This window comes from Mytilus edulis, chromosome 14 (genome assembly GCF_963676685.1).
Source record: "Mytilus edulis chromosome 14, xbMytEdul2.2, whole genome shotgun sequence".
Taxonomy (NCBI): domain Eukaryota; kingdom Metazoa; phylum Mollusca; class Bivalvia; order Mytilida; family Mytilidae; genus Mytilus; species Mytilus edulis.
In genome coordinates this window covers 16,092,807-16,118,247 of record NC_092357.1, presented here as the reverse complement: position 1 = coordinate 16,118,247, position 25,441 = coordinate 16,092,807, and the positions used below count along the sequence as shown (strand labels likewise).

The 25,441-nt window shown below is 31.8% G+C and overlaps 1 protein-coding gene across 1 annotated transcript in view; it reads right to left on the bottom strand.

Moving 5' to 3' along the window:
- LOC139504000 (uncharacterized) overlaps positions 1-25,441 on the bottom strand; it is a 74,270-nt gene that overhangs the window by 16,102 nt on the left and 32,727 nt on the right. The window contains exons 7-10 of the mRNA XM_071294050.1: positions 19,924-20,022; positions 9,960-10,061; positions 9,381-9,432; positions 8,535-8,588 (exon numbers count right to left, since the gene is read on the bottom strand). Coding sequence (XP_071150151.1) covers positions 8,535-8,588; positions 9,381-9,432; positions 9,960-10,061; positions 19,924-20,022 — 307 coding nt within the window. The remainder of the gene's footprint in view (positions 1-8,534; positions 8,589-9,380; positions 9,433-9,959; positions 10,062-19,923; positions 20,023-25,441) is intronic.

Here is a 25,441-nt window from a genome sequence, read left to right as displayed (position 1 = left end):
ATTTAACTTGTAATTGCTATGATTTTATGATTTTAAAGTTCTTGATATAGAAAACAATAACTATGCTTGGAAGTAATGCAAAAATCAGATGTTAGCAGTCATCTCTACAACATTTTAAGTGAATTTATATCTCAGACTGGTATCTGCATACATACAACTATAGCAAATATGGCTTTGTTTGGTCACTTCTAGTATATATAGTAGCTAAATTGTGTCAGATATATGGTTACAGATGGTTCTGTTGTTACAAAAATTCTAAATTGACCATTTGAGGCAGAAAATGTGTTCTTTAATTGACAAATAGGCATACAGTAAGATGTGGAATTGAGACAGAGGCTGGATTGGATACTTTATATAATCGTGAATGTTGTAATGATTGACTGCTAAACATTACATTTATAATATTCTGATATGCTTTCAATATGTTATCAAAACAGTTTTTAACAGGTTCTAGGCATTTTTTATCAGAAAATATGCAAATAGGGTAAGTTGGCAATATTTAAAGTCCTGTTTTCAAATTCTTTAAAAAATTGAAACAGGGGAGGGGGTATAAAATGTATAGTAAAGAAAAACTTAGAGTATACACAGTGATTTCTTTAAAACTATAATTCTAATAAATGAGTATTAATGTGAGAAAAACTGATTTTAGAGAGTTTTCTATTTGAATAAATGTCTGTATAGGTTGCACTTTGTAAATACAGCTGTTTCTAAAAACACGCCTCTTTTGGGGAGAAATTGAATATTCATAGAAAATTAATTTTGTTTACATACTGGTTCCCAGTTATGCTCTCTGTGTTCCATATCGCAGAGACAGAACTTGGGAATGTTACCAGTAAATAAACACGTGCATATTGTTTACATTGAAATCTGTGGTAACCTTTCATTCGAGGTAGGGGTAGTTAAGAAAATTAGTGTAAGTTTAAACTCTGAGAAGTTCAGGGCATATAAACGTTGAAAATATGCCGCACAGCCCTATATTTTGACCTTTGAAAAAAATTGTGGTGCAAATGAACTTTCAATTCTAGGATAAGATAAAATATTGACAATTTTCAAAACTTCATAGTAAAAGTGGTACAGTTTTAGCCGTAAAAAGAGTTCCTATGGGAAATTGCATTGTCAATATTTACAGAAATGCAATCTTTACGCTACACACTGATACATTAAATTACAAGTTAAAATAAACATACAATTTATTGTTAAAAATTGTTAAAGATTTTCCATAACCTGGCATTTCTCTTTATACATGTGATCCAAAGTATAATTAACGATAAAAATCGGATTCAATCTTGAATATTTATTTTATTCATAAGAAAAAAGACCATTTTATACCCGTATAACTGCCCGAGGTTTTGTTACTTTTGTATAATTTACCTTCACCTACTACGTCATACGTGCTATCGGCGACTTTCATTTTATCTTAAGTTAGCAGAAGTAGAAATTAAGGGAGCGAGAATGAACTGAAATTTTATTTAGTATGGTGTATATATGGTGTCGCATTTAACGGGAAAACTGAATATAGTCAGATTATAGGTTTATTTGAGTTTCTTATAGATGACAGACGTAAAAAGTTGACAACTAAAGTGAAATGAAAGAACTTTCAGCCGTACAAAGATCAAAATTGTGCGCTTAACATTTAACAATGAATAGTTTGTAGTAAATCCGTTATTTGCAGCATCAATTGATTGAATGTATTTGTCCTGCATTTTGTTTTGTTTTGTTGTAAACTCTGTCCCGCCTTTTTATTAATTTAATTCTGGAAGATCATATGCAGTATAAGCTTTTACAAAGGTCGAAATAGAAGTTTGTTCGGTATATTTTAACCTTTATATATATATATATAGGAAGATGTAGTATGAGTGCCAATGTGACAACTCTGCATCCAAGTCACAATATGTAAAAGTTAACCATTATAGGATCTAAGTACGGTTTTAACATGGAACCTTCGTTCACATCGAACAGCAAATTATAATGGGCCCCAAACATAAACTTTGCTATTTGTCAGTTCGCGGATATGCTCCTAGTTTATACATGAGGCAATAAGATTTTTTTTTTAAAGCTTAGTATAATCCCCTTGGACAAAACTCAAGTAAATCTTTATTTTTGTCCTCTTTTTTTCAAATACAAAAAGGAGTAGTTCATATCATTCCATTTAATAACATCCCAATGTGAAGATGTGTATTAAAAACCTGCATATACTGCATTTAGTATCCTTTTTTCATGTGAAAATTTACCAATTATAAGACTGATTTGACTCAAATAATATTATAGATAACACGTGTCATCCACCAACATAAACCTTACACTTTAATTTTGCAAGGGAATTCAATCTCAGCACAGATGTATTCTTTTAAAAGTATATGTTAAACATAGCCATTCCTTTTGTATAAAGCATTAGACTTGTCTTCGCATAAACTTGCGTTTATGATTCTTTGATATACGATTGATGTAATGAACTAGTCGTGTTACTCTTATGAAATGCGTTAATAAGTTAAATCAAATGACTAGACATCACGCAATAGTGGATTGGTAATTGACTCTTGAAATTCTATCGACTGAAACATGATATGCATGACAAACCATAGTCAAGACTGTTACTAGTACAAAAAACATAACTACTGATTTTTTTTAGGTTGACGGGAAGGGTTAGTAATTCCTATTCCACACGGAACAGCTGTCGTGTTGCAAACCCGGTTATATGTTCAATATGGTACAGAGGCAAAATTTGCGCACGTAAATTTTACATAAATCTCACATGAAATTCACTTGAAAAATTTCACAGCAGATTCACCTCAAACGACCTTATACATGAAAAAAATGTATTTTGCATGATTTGTTTGAAAATTAAGATGTTTTCTGAATAACTGTATTTTATAATTTCATATGAATTTCACGTGAACAAAATGCATGTGGGTTTCACGTGAAAGTCACATGAAATAAGGCATATGGACAAAGCACAAAAGACCCAATAAATTCAAAAGTATCATTCATCAACATCTTAAGAAGCAAAATAATCCTATTAAATATTTAACATTTCAACTTTTAGAAGTGGTAAATAAGCAGCCTGGTGAATCTCATACAAAGTTTGTACGATCACGGAAAATAATTGAATTAAATTCGATTAAAAAACTTCAGACTGTCCACCCTCTTGGTCTTAATGATAATATTATGGGAATTGATAATATATCAAGAACCGATACTGTTAACATTTTGAATTTAGTTTCTAAAACTGTTTGTAAAAATCGTTCTCATATCGCAGTCCTAAGTATGAAATCGTTGAAATTATAATGACATATTGTTATTTTAAACTGTTTCCCAAAATTGATCGCCCTGAAGATCATAAAAAACATTTTATTAAAATAAAGGTATGTTAATAAAGGTTTTGATTTTGTAAATATTGCCGGTATTTTTAACGACCATTCTGTTAAAGACCAAATTCCTGGATATTTTAATAATACTGAACTCTCTCTTATTTGTTATATTTACAAGAAATCTACCCGGAAGTACGTATTTAATTATAGCCAACTGTGTAAAGATGTAAATATCAGTGAAAATACACATATGTCATGTAGTTGTAGTAATTCCAAATACACTTATGCCCTATTTCCCATGTCATAACAGGAGACCTTAACATCGTTCGCGACCGAGAGTTAAAGTCCTTCCTAGTAAAGGACCTAAATATCGTCCCTCGTTTTGATATCTATATCATTAACGGAAAGCTTAATACAAAAATTTATGATAAAAGAGAAATTTTTTCATTTCCTATTGTTAATTATCAATTTTTAGATGGTGACGTTCCTTGTCACCATCTTATGGTGTTTAAATATCTCAAATTGTACGATTCGCTCGTGTATGTAACAACGTATTAGATTATAGCGAGCGAAATTTATGTATTACTGAAAAATTATTAGACCAGGGTTTTCAATATCACAAACTAGTCAAAACATTTACTACATTTTATCATCGGTATAAGGAAATAATTCGTAAATATAACTCAACATGCAGACATCTTATACGTTCAGGTATTTCACATCCAATCTTTTATGGTAATATTCTTTACAAAGCAGAAAAATGTCAGTGTTCACCTCATAAGCTTACACAACCTTTAAACAGACTTAATTAAGAAGGGATATAGTAAGGATACTGTTGTCAGGTCCTTAAAGATTGCATATTTTGGCGTTAATATTGATTCACTTATAGGGTCTTTGCATCGGAACTAAACACATTTATTTAAAAAAAAAAACACAGTTGTTGGCATGACACGGGTTATGATAGTATGATACTAAACCTCTAACGGGAGGGATTGTGCCTGATATTCATGTGATGAAGAAATAATCTTTCAATCAGTTTAATTGAGGTCTGGAACTGGCATGTCAGTTAACTGCTAGTAGTCTGTTCTTATCTATGTATAAGTGTCATTTTATTTATTTTCCTTTGTTACATCTTCTGACATCGGACTCGGACTTCTCTTGAACTTAATTTTTTAATGTGCGTATTGAATTGCGTTTACTTTTCTACATTGGCTAGAGGTATAGGGGAGGGTTGAGATCTCACAGACATGTTTAACCCCGCCGCAATTTTGCGCCTGTCCCAAGTCAGGGGCCCCTGGCCTTTATTAGTCTTGGATGATTCTCAATTTTAGTTTCTTGTGTCTAATTCGGAGTTTATTATGACGTCCATTATCACTGTACTAGTATACATTTTTAAGGGGCCAGCTGGAGGACGCCCCCTGGTGCGGGAGTTTCTCCCTACATTGAAGACCCATTGGTGGCTTTCGGCTGTTGTCTGTTCTATGGTCGGGTTGTTGTCGCTTTGACACATTCCCCATTTCCTTTCTCAATTGTACATAAGCGAAAAGACAGAAAAGAAAACAAAACATTCCAAAAGTAAAATAACACAATGACGGGATGTTCTGTGCCACGTCAAATAGATTTACCAATAAATAAATGCAACAGTAGTATACCCCTGTTCGAAATTCATATATCGATTGAGAAAAAACAAATTCGTGTTACAAACCAAAACTGAGGAAAACGCATCAAATATAAGAGGAGAACAGAAACACAACATTGAAATGTAACTCACAGAGAAACGTACTATAATATAACAATGGCCATTTTCCTGACTTGGTACAGGACATAGTAAGAAAAAAAGGTGGGTTGAACCTGGTTGTGTAGCATCCCGAACATCCCGCTTCTACGGCAATGTTAAATATAACAAAAAAATGACAACATTACATGACAGGACTACAATACAAATAAATGGGAGAACATATAGGACAGAAAAACACTATTTCACGTTATCAAATCATCGTGTATAATTTTTAATGATCTTTATTTATGCGAAGCGGTTTAAAAAGTCTGTTTCTTGCAAATTTACTCGACGATAGATATATAGTTGTATTAAGGTAGCACTACAGTCTAACTGATTTTTTTAAGATTTTTTTTTAATCACATAATTTTGAAGTAAGTATTATTCTGCACAGTTTGTAAAAATCAAAAAATCATTATTATATCACAGCAGGGAGTAAATTGATAATGAACTTATGTAAATAAAAGCACATGGTAATTAATCTAAATATATAGGCATTTAGGAGGGGCTAATATGTCAATCATCTGTTGATGCCAGTGTCCAGTTGTTAATCACTGACTACAAGATAAATAGTGTGGTCTTATCATGTGTATTTATATGAGTTTGAAGTAAACAGAGAAATTGGAAGTTATTAAAAAGGAGAAAATCTTACCAAAATGAACAAAACTATATATATAAGGATAAGAGTGTGAAAGTATTTTGAAAAGCCTCTGACAAACTTTAAATTTTTAAGGTTCTTACTACAAACAAGAAGAATATGGCTCTGAATCTGTCTTTTGTTTTAGGCACTATAAACAATTTTAAGTTCATGTGAAATTTTTCAATTCCATTAAACTCAAAAATCATGTGTGACAGTCTTTTTTCAGGAAAGGGATGGTTTTGATCTTTTTTGGAACATACCTTTTATTGCATAATTTTAATGTTCTAGCTAATTTCATAGTATATTTCTTTTTAAAATACTAATAAAATCATTCTTTATAGTGACTCTAGTGATGTTAAATGTTGATTACTTGCAGCTGGTCATTCCTGTTATTCACTTATCTTAGACTGCCTGGATAGAGGCGGAGCTTTATCTATATTTAATTTTTACATCACATATGTTGGTCAAATCTGTGACGTCAAACTACTGCCAAATGCCAAGTTAGTGTTGGTCAGTGCACATATAATGCAAAACTTACAGTCTTAGAGCATCAGAGACACAAAGTGTGAGGTTGTATTGATAAAAGAATGGTGTCAGAACACTCCTTGGGTGTTTTCAGTAGAAATTTTGTATTAATGATGCATTTATAGGGGTTCTAAGGGGGAAATTCAGTTTTAAGGTCATTTCTCAGAACATGTTTTCATGAGAATTGTTAGCAAAAACGGAAAATAGAAACTTCAAGGGTACCTTTTTGGTTTGACTTTGATATATGTGATTAAAGGGAGTATTATCTACAATACCGTGTCCCAGTTTTTGGATAATTTGTTTCTAAATGAATTCATAGGTGTCCAAAGATGAAAGGTGAAATGATGTTTGGCACCCAGCAGTTAAATCAATATATCTTCTTACTGGATAAATATATCAAAAATCTGAGACACAGTTTTGTTTATAGTGTATGGTTGATTAAAGTGATGAAAACAAAATTTTTACTACCATTTGACCTGAATGTGTCATTTTCATCCAAGTTGGAAGACCACTTTTTTGGCAATTAAGGAGCTATAATTTGAGATTTATCATACCAACAATTAATTTATTTACAAATTAAGAAGAATTATTATTTCAGCTTTATAATGAATTAAAGATTTTAAAAATCCATTGAGTATTTTGGAGAAATAATCTTTAAAGACTGTTGGTTGAAGTCAGAAAATTCTGACTGTAGTGCTACCTTAAAACCGTGCCCGACTGAGATGCATTTTTAAAAATAAATCTTAATTGAAAGAATCTAGTCAATGACTTTAACATAGAAAATAAAATAAAAAATCTGTATCTAATACCTTTAATTCATATGATGGTGTCTTTTTAATATACTCCTAAAAATATTGTGACTTAATTGACTAAATACAATGGTAATGGAATATATGTATACATAAATGATTCAATTAAGTCTATCTTATTGATTTTTATTTCAATCTAAAATTGACAGACATAGGTCTGTTTAAAACTAAACGTCACGTAACAAGAAGACGAAAAAATATTATCATTATAATTTCTTAAATTCTTAAGTAGTGATACAATTGATAGGCGTTGATTCCGGAAAAAGAAACAATGAGCCCGGAGTCGCGGGCGCCATTCGAAAGTTCCTTCGTGTTTTAAAGCAAACATATTTTATCGCCAGAACGGTTTGCATATACATGTCTGATAAATGTATAGTCAATTTTTAAATTGTACCGATCGTTTAAAACGATGATTGAATAAGCAAGTTTTTCCGAGTTAATATACAGGTCATAATTATAAAATACTCACCAGGCACAAGTGTCTTTTCGTAATCCTGCAAAGAGCATTATGTCTTGAACTTGAACGTTCTTTTTCTTTAAATGAGTGATACTAACAATTTATATTTATGAAAGACCTTTCAGTAATAGATGCTGTTAGTCGCAATACTAACCTGTCCCAAGCTGCAATAGGAGAAATTATTTACAAAAAAGTCCGTTTCTCATTTACTTATAGTAGCCGTAATTGATTGTAAATTGATGACGTTCTGTTTTTGGCATTCTTTGACCTTGTAACAAAAAGAGGGAAAGAGGGCTAGTAGCTCAACTTACGGCTTCGATCAAAATTCAATTTTATTCTGTTACGGCATATTTTTAACCTCAAACAAACGCTCTGTCGTATTGTAAAAATAACCACTCTAAAATGTAATTATTTGGTTAAGGTTGATTAAGTTTGCATCTCGTGGTGAATATGCATGACAAGCTGTAACTTTGGAAATTAATGCGATGTTTTATCATTGACAATGCGACAGGGTTATGATCTCTATAATTTTAACACACATCATGATTTTTTTTTATAAGAAATGAACAGACTTTTTCTCGATATCGCAAAATTTAAAATCGCATTTTAGTTTATAGAAAAATATTCAACGAGTGACCGAACAACACAATAATTGACGAATGCGCGAAGCGCATGCATTAATAATGTGAATTTGTATGTCACAAGTTGAATATTTTCGATATTTGAATTCTTTGATTAGTTATTCTTTTTATTACATTGACAAATGGATTTTTAATGAAATTAAAGTAGAAAATGTGAGGACCTATATCTTTTTCTACGCATTCACAACTTGTTTTGATCGGACGATTTCGACAACGTCTTGACAACGCCTATTGCTGTCAAATGAGTGAAAGAATCACATTTATTTCACATATGACATTAACGGATTTTATTAAACTGAAAAATCAATGTAGTTCATTGCAACAAATGTAATAAATACATATATATATATATTGTAGAATGTTTAAGATTATATTACCGTTAATAACTTTACTATGACATCGCTCCTTGCTACTTTTGATGGCTTTTTTCCCTGAATCAAACAAAGTTTCACATTTATTAGATAGCACAAGCAGTCATTGTTGATGCACTTATTTTTCCTGACTGCAAGTATTTCGTCAGGGTCAGAAATGGCTTAAGCGTGTATGTTCATACACGTAAACTTAAAATGTTATTTAAGAAAAATTATATATGAACTTATCGATATTGTATTAAATACCATAAATTGTTTTTTGTTTTCTAAAAAAACGTTGAATCCATAAATAGTTGTTTATTAATTATGAAAGAACATTGTTTGGTTAGCTTTATTATTGATTAGTAATAAAAAAGAATAGAAAAATATAGACACTAAGTAATTTGTAACGAAAGATGTAATATTGATGAATAAAAAAACTACCAGATACTTATAGAAACTGTTAATATTTGAGTTTGAATTAGTTTTGACCGTCAGGATAGAGAATTCGAACAGCTAAACACTTAGTTATATCCTTTTAAATATGTAACGTGGTCCACATACATTTAATGATTAATGATTATGTTATGCATAAAAAGTATATCCAAAACAGAGAACCGTGGTGCAGTGATTAGTGCATTGGACTATCATAACAAAGGTTCCTGGTTCGATTCCGGGTCAGAAATGAAAATTTAAGGACCTGACTTTTCGGCTCTCCCTTGACACCATTTGCGAGTGTGGGCTTGAGGAAACGATGATATTCATCGGAAGGGGACGATAAATGGCTGACCCGTGATCTCTTGCACGTAAAAAAACACCCTTGTAGACTTCAAAAAAGAGAAGGCCTATGTCGCCACAAGGCAGCACTTGTACCCGCAAAGTGGAATGGGATTAATATAAGTTGCAAAACTTGTTTCCCAATCCACTATAAATAAATATGTTTAAACTAAAACACATATGAGGCTGCATGAAACATATACAATTAAGTTTATCGACCTCATTCTTTGACAATTCGAAGCGTTGTGAATCATGTTTATACAATAAATGACACTTAAAATTAGCTCAGTTAAGGCAGGGGTAACACCAGTCATTAACATTATAGCAATAAGGTTAGTGGTGTACAAGGCTCGTACAAACATGTACAGGGTACAGCGAGACAACTATGAGACTAACACTATTTGATTGTAAACAAGAAACTGCACTGTCAATAACCCAAATAAAAGCAAAAACAATTATGTTTTGATTCAACAATCTCATAATAGATACCAAGATTGTAATTTGGTATTTTCCCCAGAGCGCACTTTGTCTATACAAGACTAATCAGTGACGCTCGAATAATATAGATGTAAACAAAAGGCCAAATAAAGTACTAATTTGAACAGCATTGAGGACAAAAAAAAAAAATCCTAACATTTTTGCCAGCTATGTAATCTATTCCTTACTAGTACTTACCTCATTATTTAGTATGTTTGGATTACAGTCATTTCTGTTTAACAAATACTTGACCATCAACTCATCACGTTCAGCGGCATGATGAAGGACAGTATTCCCAGCCTTGAAAAAATACAAAAAAAATAAAATAAAAACGAAATTTAATCTATATTATAAACGACTCTTTCGTGAAAATCTTTTTCTCGAATTATCATACTGAAACACTAGGAATCGCTGTTAACGCTCAAATTTACTTTAAAAAATCATATGGAGCTTTGTTAATTCATCTCTGTAATGAAATGTAATGATGTGAAATCAGTTAGAGAACTTTCATTTTAAACTTGCTACTTTTATTTTATGTTTATGCCGTCCTTTTCAAGACTTATAACATTATTTTTTGAAGAGGACGGCATGAAAATATAATAAAACTAGCAAGTTCAAATAATTTAATTACAAATCAAATATAAGTATAACTCTACTAACGGCTTTAGGGGTCAGCTGAAGGACGCCTCCGGGTGCGGGAATTTCTCGCTTCATTGAAGACCTGTTGGTGACCTTCTGCTGTTGTTTTCTTATTTGGTCGGGTTGTTGTCTCTTTCACCCATTCCCCATTTCCATTCTCAATTTTATTTGTTGTTCAACATACAGGTATCGAACACAATATTTTGAAACGCGGTCCTATAGGACCATTAGCATCATAAAGTATACATGTGTTCCTAGATTATGCAAGTGTTCAAGCTGCTCTTTGATCAGGTTTTTGTCTCTTGGGCACATGCCCCAATTCAATTCTCAATTTGTATGTTATGTCAATATTTTTTTACCTGTTACACCTTACAAAAACTCCCCGTGTCAATAAATATTATTGTACCTAACTATCTATTTGGTTTATAGTGGTAAAATATTGACATAACATAAAAAATGAGAATTGAATCGGGGCATTTGTAGTATTTTATCGATCTCGAGTGTATGATTATAAAAAAAAAAGTACGATTTAGTTGATGCAGTCCAATATTTTTCATTGATAAACAAGTATGTGTTGCTAATCGATTTAAACACGTATTGGAAAATTTGATTGATCTGATCAAACTGGTTTGGATGTAGGTCGATTTATAGGAGAAACACGAGATTGTTATTTGATTTGATGCACATTGAACGTTTGAAGGAGAAATAATCCTACCAGGACTCCTCCTATTTGTCGACTTCAAAAAAGTTTTCGATTCATTATCATGGGATTTCTTACAAGAAGTATTAAGATTTTTCAATTATGGACAATCTATTCGAAATTGGTTGAGAATTTTCTACTCAAATATTAATTCAGTTGTATACCAAGGGGGTCCTTTATCAGGGCGGGGTCGTAGACAAGGCGTTCAACTTTCTCCTTATTTGTATATTGTGTTCTAAAATACTTGCTATGAAGCTTCGCAGTAATAAGAGTCTTAATTTGCTAATGATACTGCTATTTTTTAAGATGGATCTGAGGTATCACTAATGGAAATCATAATAGCACTTAACAATTTTTGGAAGGTCTCAGGCTTAAAAATTAACTACAGTAAAACCCAGGTTGTATGGATTGGCGGTATGGACTTTGTTCTAGCTTATCATTTGGTAAACATGATTTTTCGTTCCTTGGAATAAACTTTGATGTAGATTTATCAAAGATCATACAATAACACAATAAATTATGATAAAAAACTATTAAAAGATTGATTCTCTTTGTAATCAATAGAGTGAGAGAACCCTAACTCCAATTTGGCGTTATACAGTGGTTAAAACATTGTACTGTTGCCTTTATTATTCTCAACAAGTTAAAATAAAATTATGGAAATGTTTTGTGTCACTAATGATACAATGAAACTAATTTTCACATTTTCATTTTAAATTACTACAAAAAGGAGAGCACTTAGTTTTGACTACGAATTATTTCCTGAAAAAGATTGTACAAAGCTTTCTGTGTTCTTTTTGCAATATACACCCAAAAATCATTATACACTTATTAGGAAGTACAAATTTTGTTAGAAATTTTGATATTGGACTTCATCTATATAACATAATTAAATGTAGTTGTAAGACTTTTGTTTTTGGCATTTTTGATTTAAGAAACTATATTGTACAAAATAAGATATTGCTTTGTATCAAATATATTACTTATTCGAGTCGATGTTTGAATACAGTTCTTTCACTTCAAGCACTCATACAAAAATTGATAATCTCTACTTTATTGAACAAACTGTAGCTATTTATAAAGAAAAACAAGAACAGTCAACTCAAGGTATCTATTCTTTTGTTTCGTTCTTTAAGATTTTGTTAACAATGTTTGATGCATATAAATAAAATAAAAAACAGTGCACACACAAATTATTCACTTCTTGTCTAAAATGTATGAGACACAAACATATTTTTTTCTTGTTTCCGATGAAACAGTTTTTAAACGGGATATTGATTTGATCCCTGAAGACAAAACCTAAAACAACAACGCTTTTGATTGTTAATCACAACACATAAAATGCATAACATCAATTATGTATTGACAGTTCACTTAGAAACACAAACAAATACTCTAACGATAATTTCTAAAGATACTTGGATAACCATATGTCTGTTCTATGTTTCTTTGGAATTTGATGCAAAGAATAAGAACTGGATCTCCAATCACTGTAATGGATTACAAAAATACAAAAGTATTTCTACAAACGACGGTATTTTGCTTGATTGTCCACGTGCTTCACGCAACTTTTTACTAAATTTTTATCATCAATTTCCTCAGCGGGACTACAGAGTTAATGTGAAACGGCCTATTCTAGAGGTGAATTGAATGAAGCAAACTGGATATTTAAAAAAAGATCTTTAAGGGTACATATAATATAAGACTCTTTCATCTTGCAATAGTATTAAAACATTTAAATTTTTCTACGCGTTGTCCTCATTCCAAACTAAAACAGGGATCTCACAAATGAAGTCGATTTAAGGGAGTCGTCAATTTGAGCAATGGTGATTCAATCAGTAATAATGTTAATTGTAGTCAACCTGACATTATAAAGCAAAACAAAATCAATATATTAATGATATGTGTATTGTGCTTATATATGATATTTCAGTCTTGATGTATCTTTGGATTGATCAGTTTTTAATATGAGTCCAGACAGATTTTCCTTAGAAAGACAAATTGAAAGAGTTGATATTGCTTTGTTCAATGAAAAAAAGCATGGCTAAAGTAGATACAAGTACCTTGTCTTAAGGAGATACAAACTAATCTTTGTAAAAATCACTCTGATTAAAACAATAAATTTTATGAACTGACATTATCAAGAAGCTTTGTATCTTGATTGATAACATACTTGTTAAGTTTGGTGAACGTGTTTTATTAAAAAAAAATATCGGCATTCTCATTGAAACACTTCTTGCCGACTTGTTTCTTTTTTATGAGGCTCACTTCATACAGGAACTGTTTCGGTTCGTGTTGCTTAGTCCTTTTTTCTATGTTGTGTTGTGTGTACTATTATTCGTCTGTTCGTCTGTTCGTCTTGGCGTTGTCAGTTCACTTTCGATTTGTAAGTTTGAATGTGTCTTTGGTATCTTTCGCCCGCTCTATTTAAACACTATACCAAATTAATGGATACAACACATTTAATACAATTATGAAAGGAAATTGTGAATGTGTCAAAGAGACAACAACCCGACCAAAGAGCAGAAAAGAGCCGAAGCCCACCAATGGGTCTTCGATGCAGCGATAATCTCCCGAACGCGGAGGCGTTCTTCAGCTGGCCCCTAACTGTTTGTTTTCTTTTCATACTGTTAAAAGCTCCTGATTTTTATTAGTATTTCGAGTAATTTGAAATAAACGAAACATTGAAAACCAACGTTAAAGTTGATTTAATTTTCGTAGCAATATTATTTTGAAAGTTGTTTTTTTGTGGGGATTTTCTAAAGTCAGGTCTAGAATAGTAACTGGATTTAACGTTCACAAATTCAAGAGTATATCTCAATCAGGATAAACCTTTATGCCTTGTCCAATTTCGGCTATACTAAAATATCGTTTTGCCTTATACATATGTTATAAGCTCGTCATATTTAAAAGGCTTTTAAATTTTTGAGATACGCATCTGGTGAATAAACATTGATATCGATAACGTTAATGCAATTGTATAATGCAAATATATAGTTCTTTCATAAAAAACCCAAACGATATCTCCTTTTGTTATAAGGTTTAATGCAATTTTTTAGATTACAAAATTTATGAAAATCTGAAACTGGCTTGATGCTGGTCTGCGCAATTCAATGATTACCACGTTCGATATTGATGTTTGGTTAATTATTTATTTTAATTTTAGTTTCTAGTTTACGTGTTATCTTAGATAAAACTTACATTGTCCTTCAAATTAATATTGATTCCATTGTCAATAAGCAAATGACAAATATCTGAATTCCACCCTTTTGCAGCATCATGTAGTGCAGTCGAACCAACCTTGATTATATAATAGTTTCAAAATTAAAGTGTACATGAATATTTACAAAAACAAAAAACACAAGAGGAAGAGGAGTAAAAAAAAAAAAGGAATTTCTAACCTCATGTTTTTTTTTTATATCTTTATCAGATATTTCAATATCAAAATTAATGGTACGTTTTCTTGTTGCCTAATCTATGTAAGATTTTCTACTTGTTAAATATATGGCAGTTATTTCCGCAAATGAAGGGTTAGTCAGGATAGATTAATAATATGTACTTACGTTTACAAGCGACCTTTCTGAAGAAATCGTACTTTCTTTAATAGTACAAGTAATTGACCTGAATATAGCTAAATATCTTTTGATATTTTCGACTTGTGTCTCGATGGTATATTTTGCCTCTTCTTAGTTAGAAGCCTATGACAGACGTTCAATTTAGAATCCATATCCAAAAAAGATGTTTTGATAAAATACCACAAGTGATCGCTTCAATATATGAAAATGTTGCAGATTAACTAAAGCATACTGTAAGAGTACAATAGGGACACAAAAAACAAAACACGACATGACCAAACCAATAGATAAACAAACTATTATTGTTTTGAACATCCAATAAATATGCAACCAAGCCTAAACATAAAAACTACTCATCATAGAAACAAGGATAACTTATGTGTACACCAGACACACAAAATTCATCATTGACGCTCGAATAAAAAACGGAAAAACGGAAAATAACGAGCAAAGTTAGAAGCACTGAGGACCCAATATATCAGAATGTTTGCACAATACAACTGCGTATATTGAAAGATAGTTGAAATGTAATCCGACTGGTCATCTTATTACTGGTGACGTACATATTGTAACTTACACTTCTATGCGAAATGCGTTCACCAACGTTTATGCAAGTATCTTGTCTAAAAAAGGGATACATTTTCTTGTTAAAAAACCCCAAATCTGATTAAAAATTAAAAAAAAAATGTTTGCTTAAAATTAATCATCTAAACTTTACAAAATATGTAATCAAGAAATTAAGCATCTTTATAATGTCCGTTTCCGACATTTTTATTTTTAATCAGATTCCCATGAGAATCAATGGGAACCTCTTCTTGTTGACCAGTGCATTTAGTCATATGAAGCTTACTTCAGACAGGGAATTCTTATGAAGAAAGAAAGATAGGAGTATCCTTTACGATATGATAAGCACGTTCCGTATTTAGCTGTATATATATAGAGCAACAGTCACTTAGGTCTGCTACGGTTGCTCTTTTGATAATGACAATGTAAAAGAACTTCAAACACACGGTTTACGAGCACAAAATTAGAAAGCAATATAATCCTCTTTCATCTACCTTTTACAAACTAATCTAACGTTTGTTTTTGTGAAGTCTTACGGATATTTTATTCGTCAATGATTGTGTTTCTCATTTTGAAAGATATTATGACATTTAATTGTGTAACAGTTATAAACCATTTGTAGTCGTTCACTCCAAGAAAAATAAGAAGAAGATATCAATGATCATATTGCAAGTTTTACTGCTACTTTATTACATATTAATGAATTAGGCGGGGAATTTACCTGCACTATGTTTTTTAAAGAAATGTTCATCCGATTGATTATGGTGACTCAATTCTCACACTGTTATATATCATATAAACAACTTACCTTGTTCCGAAAATTGATCTTAATACCACTGTCAATAAGCAAATGGACAATGTCTGTATCACGTACATATGTAGCAGTGTGCAAAGCAGTTAAACCATCCTTGATATAGAAAATCCAGTTAAAATATAACCGCGTTAATCACACAAAAATTCAGACGCCAGAAGTAAAATGACTAATGCAGTGCAGATACATTTTATTGGTTTTATTTATGTCTTCTAGTGGTTTTTAAAAATGGTATGTATTTTCGCGATGGATACCGGGAATATGTCAAAAAGACAACAACCCGCCCAAAAACTAGATTACAGCCGAAGCCAAAAATGAGTACTAAACGCAGCTAGAAAATCCTGCACCCGGAAATGGTCCTCAGCTTGCTCTCAATCAAAAATGTGTACTTGTAAAGTGAAAATTGACTTCATACTGAACTTCAAAACATATAAATGAAATAAAAACTAAAAAAAAAAAGAGGCTAGGCCAGAGGATTCTGACTTGGGACAGGCGCATCAATGGTGCAGGGTTTAACATGTTTGTGAGATACAAATCATACTCTTTTGTCATGCATTCCACATAAATACTGTTACTTTGCTATATCAGTACATATCTGTCTTCATTCTAAATAGTTTTTCAATGTTGCTGCTAATCACATAACATTACCTATTAAAACTTACTGTTTCAAATTTTATGAATATGGGCTTAGAATAACAAATTCCAAAGATAATCAGATTCATATCTTGAATAAAATCTATGAAATAACAATGAGGTTCGGTTAATAACATAAATTTATGACAAAAGGCATTTATCCCGGTCCTCATAATTATAAACAATTGTTTTTCTACCGTAATTGCTTAGCATTTATATCTTCCAGTTGTTACAATAGCTCATATCTTATGTTCCGTAACATGATTGTCTTGTTAGAGATTTTCTGCCATTGCATCAAGTGTTTACCATGGTTAGTTATCTCATTGTAATCATACCACATCTTCTATTTCTATCAAAGATGTAGTATTCCTTCTAAAGTTGTATGGACAATTTGTATGACTATAGCAACAGATATGTCCTGCTTGATATTTGTCATGCAGCACACAATCCAGATCAAGTAATGGATATGGTGTTTTTTCATTAATTAAGTGCACCATGGCTGAAATTTTTGTGAAAGCTGGTTAACCTACCTTATTATAACGGACTTTGAAATAGTGTAACATAAACAAGGTTAAAAGTGACCTCTAGTCGTAGATAGTAGATGTTTTTGTGTTCTGTTAAATTGTTCCTTTTAAAATTGTTATACGATGATGACTGATGTACCCATATTTTGACTATTCTATTTATTATGGTTGTTTATTTAACGCATCAATGTAAATATAACGGAATTTGATGAGACTGTCATTAAAGTGAGAGGGTTAGCGCTATAGAACCAGGTTTAATCCACCATTTTCTACATTTGAAAATGCCTGTACCAAGTCAGGAATATGACAGTTCTTGTCCATTCGTTGTTGATGCGTTTTGTTATTTGATTTTGCCATGTGCTTACGGATTTTCCGAATTGATTTTCCTCTAAGTTCAGTATTTTTGTAATTTTGCTTTTTACCGTAACATTAATATAATATAACATAATACATATGTCGTTTAATGTTGGCAAACATATAGTTTTTTCTTTTAAAACATTTTGTAAAAAAATCCTCGTAACTATGTAAATATGTACATAAAGCAAGTATAGACAGACTTTGAATATACAAACATATGGAAAACGAAGCAGTGATATCCTAGCCAGTTCGAGTAGGATAAGTGTAGCTCATTTTATGGTTTTTCATGTTATGCATTGTTATTGTTGGAGTTCATTCTTCGATTTGAGTTTTTGCAATGGTTTTTATTGGACATTTTGATTTCTAGTTATTATGCTTTGATCATAAATGTATCATGTGTATACTCTGACAAAAGTTCCAGCATCTTGAAACAGTAACTTTCATTGATTGTGAGTGTGTATACCTTGAAAAATAAGTTGTCTTACTTTTACATAATCTTGCAATACATACTGAAGCTGTACTATTTGTGCAGTCAAATTGCATTGACCGTATATTCATATGTGATATACAGTTACTGAGTATATCTTGACTCGTAACAGGTAGACATACTCGTCACAGCTTCGTTCCTACCTTTTTCTAAGCCTTGTACAAATATCTTGGATATTTCCAGACAATGTATGATAATTCCATATATACGGTTTTACTAAATGTATTAAGTAAAAGTGAGAATAAAAATGGGGAATGTGTCAAAGCGACAACAACCCGACCATAGTTCAGACAACAGCCGAAGGTCACCAATGGGTCTTCAATGTAGCGAGAACTGCCGCACCTGGATGAGCCAATGAATGACAGAAAAGAGTATTTTTTTGTGTAAATCAAGCTATGTTTTCGAATACAAATTCGTTGTTATTTTCTAACATTGATTTAATATTGACTTTATATTGACAATAGAAACAATAACCGTTGTGTACGTGTAAGCAAATACAAACGATGTATAAGCACTCTACTAGATAATGCAAGTTGTTCACAATTTACAAAATGTGCAGCCGTTGCTTTACTATTGCTTCGTTTTGTGTAAAATCAATTGAAATTGTTTTACTGAAATTAGGAAAATATTATCTAACATAAATTTTAGCAAATGATAAATTTGACGTGAGTTAAAACTAGTACAGCTATTTCGTCTCTGCTTGTATATTTTGTTCTTTGAGAATTAAATCATTTCAACTAGTTTCGAGATATACTAATTAAGGCCAAACAGTTATGTATTAACGAACTGAAAAGATATGGTTTGATTTCTAATCAGACATCTCTCCAAAAGTGAATAAACAACAAGGAAGTAAACAAGTAGAAGTCGCCGTTCCTTCTTAATATATCGAGTTGGGACGACTACATACAGAATAAAGTTGGGTTTGAATGTGTTGAATGTGTTTGCTGGCCGAATAACCATATCAAAACACAAAAGACACATAGTACAGATATAAGACTAATATAAGTTAGTTCAAAGACACAATTAACCAATAGATAATGATTTGTAGAAGACTACAATATTATCAAACACCTCCAACATCCAATTGTCTTACATTTCTAAGGGTCAAACCATTATCTTCAGAAAAAACATGAATTTTTGCAATGCCCAAATATAGGTTTCGACAGATTGCAGAACCGTTAATGTACATGTGAACATTACAATAATATTTAGTTAAGTTTTTAAATACATCAACATACATGTCTTTACAAATAAAAATAATAAGATATATTTTTTTTTAATTTTTATTTCATTTTAAAGACCAATAAGTGTACCAAGATCTATCAAATTTATGGGATCGGTAGACAACAATTATGCAGATATTTCACACGATATGAAACAAAATGTTAGCATTTTTTTTGGGTCAAATATCATTTGATAGACGTTTATTGAAATGCACACTTTTTTTATTTCATGTGTCTGAAGCGATTTCCTGGATTGTCCCGCACACCCATACCCAAAAAATTAATAGCCATGGAATTTTAAAATATGCTTCAACCTTGGGAGCGCTATAATTTAACAGACCATAAAGATGCCAGACAAAGTTATCCATTTGTTATTACACTTAAGGTCCAGTAAAATTGATATTGATTTTGTGATATCAAATATTCACATGGTGAATAGTTGTGTCAATAATGAAAATCATACCGCATGTCCTTTTGTTATTATGTGATTGATTGTTTTTCAGTGGTTTTATATTTAGGTTTATGACAATTTTGATTTCTTCAGCAAATGCTTGGGCCAAAAATATTGCATTTGTTTTGGTTCGATTGATTCCCCCCTTTTTGAAAGTGCCTTTGAATTCGGTAGTTTTTATTATACTTTTCGACTGACCTTTCCATGTGCATTGAGGTCAATTCCAGCCTCAATTAACATCTTTATAATTTCTGTTTTCCTGTTCAACACAGCGTGGTGAAGTACGGTTTCACCATTCTGGAAAAAACCCAACATTAGTTAATTAACAAAAAATATTTAATGATTACGGTAACAACTAATTTTATAATAGAAATACAATGCAATAAGAATGTACTCAACCTAGTGTTCGATATTAGAATTAAAATAGAAATTGTCATAATTGTATACTGCATGTTTGTATGTTGGTATAAACGAATGAATCACGCATTTGAATTTACTGACGAATACATATTTCCAATTGCTTTAACGATAAAAAAAAGCCCATTGCTTTCTAATATTGAGTTTTACATGTAAATAACGATGAAAATCAGTTTCGACCAATTTTAAATGTTATGATATTTGTTTTTCTCAGTGTTTACTCGGTTCCTTACACCATATTTATAAAATGAAATATGCAACCTAGTAGTATTTTGTGCACCGCATGTTTACATTCACGAACTTAGTACTTGTCCATCACCAGTAGAATTTTTTATTATCCTACAGCAGATATATTCATTCTTACGGATTTTATTTTGTCCTGTAGAACACACGTTAATCCAAAATGTACATTTGTCTCACAACAAAATGTTTGCATAAACAAATGCAAAGGAGTTTTACTTTTTGGGGAGAATATTTGTTATCCAAAAAGACGATTGCAAATCCTTTGAAAAAATACTACCTTATGAAATTTTGATTTGTTTTGTCCAAAGAGTATAACTGCCATATAGGAGCAGAATATATGGTATATATTGCTTTACCCTATAGAAGCAAGACTATCTACATGATGTTTCAAATATTCTTGATGAAATAGTTTGAATTTGAAAGATTATAAGACAGATGAAAATATCACACTTTTTAACCTGTATACATGAGGAATGAACACTATTGTTTGTCCCATATTAGCTAGAATCATGCTTTATACCAACAAAAGTCACATCGTTTTGCCTGTACAATTGTACCAAGTCAGGAATATGACAGTTCTTGTTCATTCGTTTTTGATGTGATTTGTAATTTGATTTTGCCATGTGATTATTGACTTTCCGAGTAGATTTTCCTCTAAATTCAGTATTTTTGTGATTTTTATGTTCTATATTCTATCTCATATTCTAATATGCAACATACTTGGTATTTCATATGCAGATGCATGGTTTAGTATTGCCAATACAAAGCCATTAAATCTCAAATTTAGGGAAACCTTTTTACAGATTTTAGAAAAAAAAAGAGTTTATAAGAAAAGGCAACAGTAGTATACCGCTGTTTGAAATTCACAAATCGATTGAGAAAAAAACCCAACACTAACCTGGGTTCCAAACTTTAACTGAGGAAAACGCATCAAATAGAAGAGGAGAACCACGAAACAACAGAAACACAACATTAAAATGTAACACACACAGAAACGAACTATAATAAAACAATGGCATTTTTCCTGACTTGGTACAGGACATATTAAGAAAAAAACATGGGGCAAATGCATAACGGATTATTCATCTTTAATTGTTTTTGACATCGAAAGATGAAATGAATCATGGTGACATATCATGTTGTCTAAATAATATGCAACACAAGAGATTTCTATTTGACCAATCTCACATTTATTTTTTTTGTTTTTATTTTTGAAATTTCATAATTTTAATTACCTTGTCTGGGAAATTGATATCAATACCCTTTTGAATAAGCAAGTGCACCATTTCTGTATTTCCTTTACTTACTGCGTTAAACAGTAAAATTGGCCCATCCTTGAAAGAAGAAAATCAAGTTGCAGTTAATCATGACGTTAGATATTCATATAAATATCAACTAAGAACATCTGTAAAGTTGAAGTGAATTGTTGTTGTTGAAGACCGCACTTTGAACTATAATGGTTTACTTTTATAAATTGTGACTTGGTTGGAGATTTGTCACATTGGCACTCATACCGAATCTTTCTTTATCTATACACCCTTTTATAGTTAAGGTTTGGTTGTCCATATTGTTTCTTCATAGCTATAATAAAAAAAGGATATAGGATATATGGTATGTTGTATGATTGCAAATGAGACAACTCTATTCTAAATGCAACAAATAAAGATAGTAAATTCGTTACATAGTTTACTAATGACCTAATACGGTATATACATGATATACGGAGTCAATTGATTCCATATGGGGTGAGAGCAAACATACTATGTAACAACGAAAAGATTCACAGGTTACCGAGCCCTAATCTTAATTGATGTTTTTGATTGTTATATATTTTTATTTACAGTTTACCTTGTTCCGAAAATTGATCTGTGTACCACTGTCAATAAGCATACGGACGACGTCTGTAAATCCTGTATCTGAAGCAGTTTGCAGTGCAGTCAAACCATCCTTGATAAAACAAAAACAGTTAAGAGAAAGCCGTGTTAAAATCTGAGGAAAAAAATGACTTCTGAAGCAGAAGGGAAGAAACTAAGTTTTAAAAGCAGTGTTCTGCATTGTTTGTCTTTCTATCTTTGAAACCTTTTTTTTTTTTTCATAAAGGTACGGTATTTGTTCTTAGAAGTATGATTATATTTTCCGTTTGTTATACTCTGCATCTTTTCATATATCATGTTGAGAAATGTGGTTTACATCATTAAGTTGAACATCAACTGGTTTTAATACCCACTAACAACTATCTTGTATTTGTGTTTTGTGACATGAATACTATACTGAAAACTATATGACGCATTTATAAAGATTCATTTCTACATAGCAACTATTCAACAGCGCCGTTATATTACTCCAAATTGATACGATATACCATTTTACGTTCCCTATCAAGGTATCCTTGATAGATGGTTACTGCCAACAATGAAGCCATTGTATCAAGTGGTGTTCCTAGAGGAACCTACTTGGAAGAAAAACGGTGTCCCCAGTTTACCCTCAAAGTGTAAACTAAACTCTATGCAAATAGGGATTCCAATTTATGATGCTGCATACAGTACGGTTTTCTACCCTCAGCCTGGGCTTACACCGGACAGCAATATCGCATAGTCTGTTAATCATCACATGTATAAAATCAGTGGGAGGTAAAATGTTCCCTTTCATATTTTTTTTGTAAATAGAAAACGTATTCATGAAAGCAAATAAAAAGGTACTCGGGATGAAAATAAAGATGACTAATACATAATGAAATCCATGCAACCAAGTTTATGGTAAAGTAAGAGTTGCTCAGTTTGAATGTTTTCTATGTTATATAAAAAAGAAGATGTGGTATCATTGCCAATGAGACAATTATCCACAAAAGACCAAAATGACACAGATATTAACAACTATAGGTCACCGTAATGCCTTCAACAATGAGCAAAGCCCATACCGCATATTCAGCTCTAAAAAGCCCCGATTAGACAATGTAAAACAATTCAAGCGAGAAAACAAACGGCCTTATTTATGTAAAAAATGAACGAAAAACAAATATGTAACACATAAACAAACGACAACCACTGAATTACAGGCTCCTGACTTGGGACAGGCACATACATAAATAATGTGGCGGAATTAAACATGTTAGCGGGATCCCAACCCTCCCCTTAACCTGGGACAATGGTATAAAATTACAACATAAGAACGAACTATAAAAATCAGTTAAAAAAGGCTTTAACTCATCAGATGGACAAAAAATACAATTGGACGTGGCCGGGTATTTATACATCCCAACACGAAAAGACACAGTGAACAGATCTGAGAGTACTCGCAGTTATCTGACAGCTAGTTCAAAGCCACTAACAACTGATAAAAAAAACCATGCATCTTGGACTTAACTATCAATCCATACACATCCAACATTCAATGGATTTAGTGTAAAGACGTCATAAACAGCCAGACAAAAACATGACCTTGTGCAATGACAAGTTACAGATATCGACAGATTGTAGATCCATGAATATGTATTAGTATTATTTAGTTAGCTTTTAATTTACTGATAACAAAATCAATATTTATACCAATCAAAACAATATTCTATGATCTTATTACAGTGTTGAATAGGTAACCAATAAGAATAAGTTTATTTAAAGGAGCGACAAGTTAACATGGATCATTTCTTAATTTCCTGACACGGTTAACAACATTTCCGTAAAAATGAGGATGTGCTATCCCGTTTGAAAGTTTTCTACAGTTACAATCAAATCTTTATATCTATGGAAAAATTTAGTATCGGTTTTGAGTAATTTATGGTAACGATATCCCTGGTTTAATAATTTACCAGTTATACATAGGTAGCGTTCGTTAAAATCAAAAACGTCATAACAGACACGGGCGAAGCGAACAAGTTCTGAAATATAAACACCGTAAGATGGTGCCATGCCAAAGAAATATCACCATCTAAAAATGGAAAATTAACAATAGGGAACGAAAAATCGTCTAGTGTCGTATATTTTAGTGTGGAGGTTCCCGTTTAAAACCGAAATATCTAAATCCAGGATATAAATGGGAATAAATAAAATAAACGGTACCAATTTTCTTGCACCAGATGCGCATTTCGACAATACATGTCTCTTCAGTGATGCTCGTGGCCAAAATATTTGAAATCCAAAGCGTATATAAAAGATGAAGAGCTATAATTCAAAAGGTCCAAAAAGTGTAGCCAAATCCGTGAAAGGAATCAGAGCTTTGCACGAGGGAGATACATTCCTTAATTTATATTAATTTCTAATATTTTGAAACAGTAAATTTTAATAACACAAACAATCCGTATTTTCATGCCAGTACCGAAGTACTGGCTACTGGGCTGGTGATACCCTCGGGGACTAATAGTCCACCAGCAGAGGCATCGACCCAGTGGTAGTAATAAAATTAACGGTACCAATTTTCTTGCACCAGATGCGCATTTCGACAATACATGTCTCTTCAGTGATGCTCGTGGCCAAAATATTTGAAATCCAAAGCGTATATAAAAGATGAAGAGCTATAATTCAAAAGGTCCAAAAAGTGTAGCCAAATCCGTGAAAGGAATCAGAGCTTTGCACGAGGGAGATACATTCCTTAATTTATATTAATTTCTAATATTTTGAAACAGTAAATTTTAATAACACAAACAATCCGTATTTTCATGCCAGTACCGAAGTACTGGCTACTGGGCTGGTGATACCCTCGGGGACTTTTTTTTCTTGCTATCATGGTATGTCGTAACAATAGTGTGAATCTCTAAAAAATATGGTTACTTTATTTTTTTCATAGTATTATAACATATTCCGTGGTAGGTCAATGTCTTACAAAAAAATAACTTTTTGTTTGCGCTTTGAAAGAAAATAATTGATCCTCTGAAAGTTGATGTACTAATTGGTTTCATATTGAAATTGAAATGAGTTATCAAAAGTACCAGAATTATAATTTAGCACGCCAGACGCGCGTTTACTCTACATAAGACTCATCAGCGACGCTCATATCAAAATATTTATAAAGCCAAACAAGTACAAAGTTGAAGAGCATTGAGGATTCAAATTCCAAAAACTTG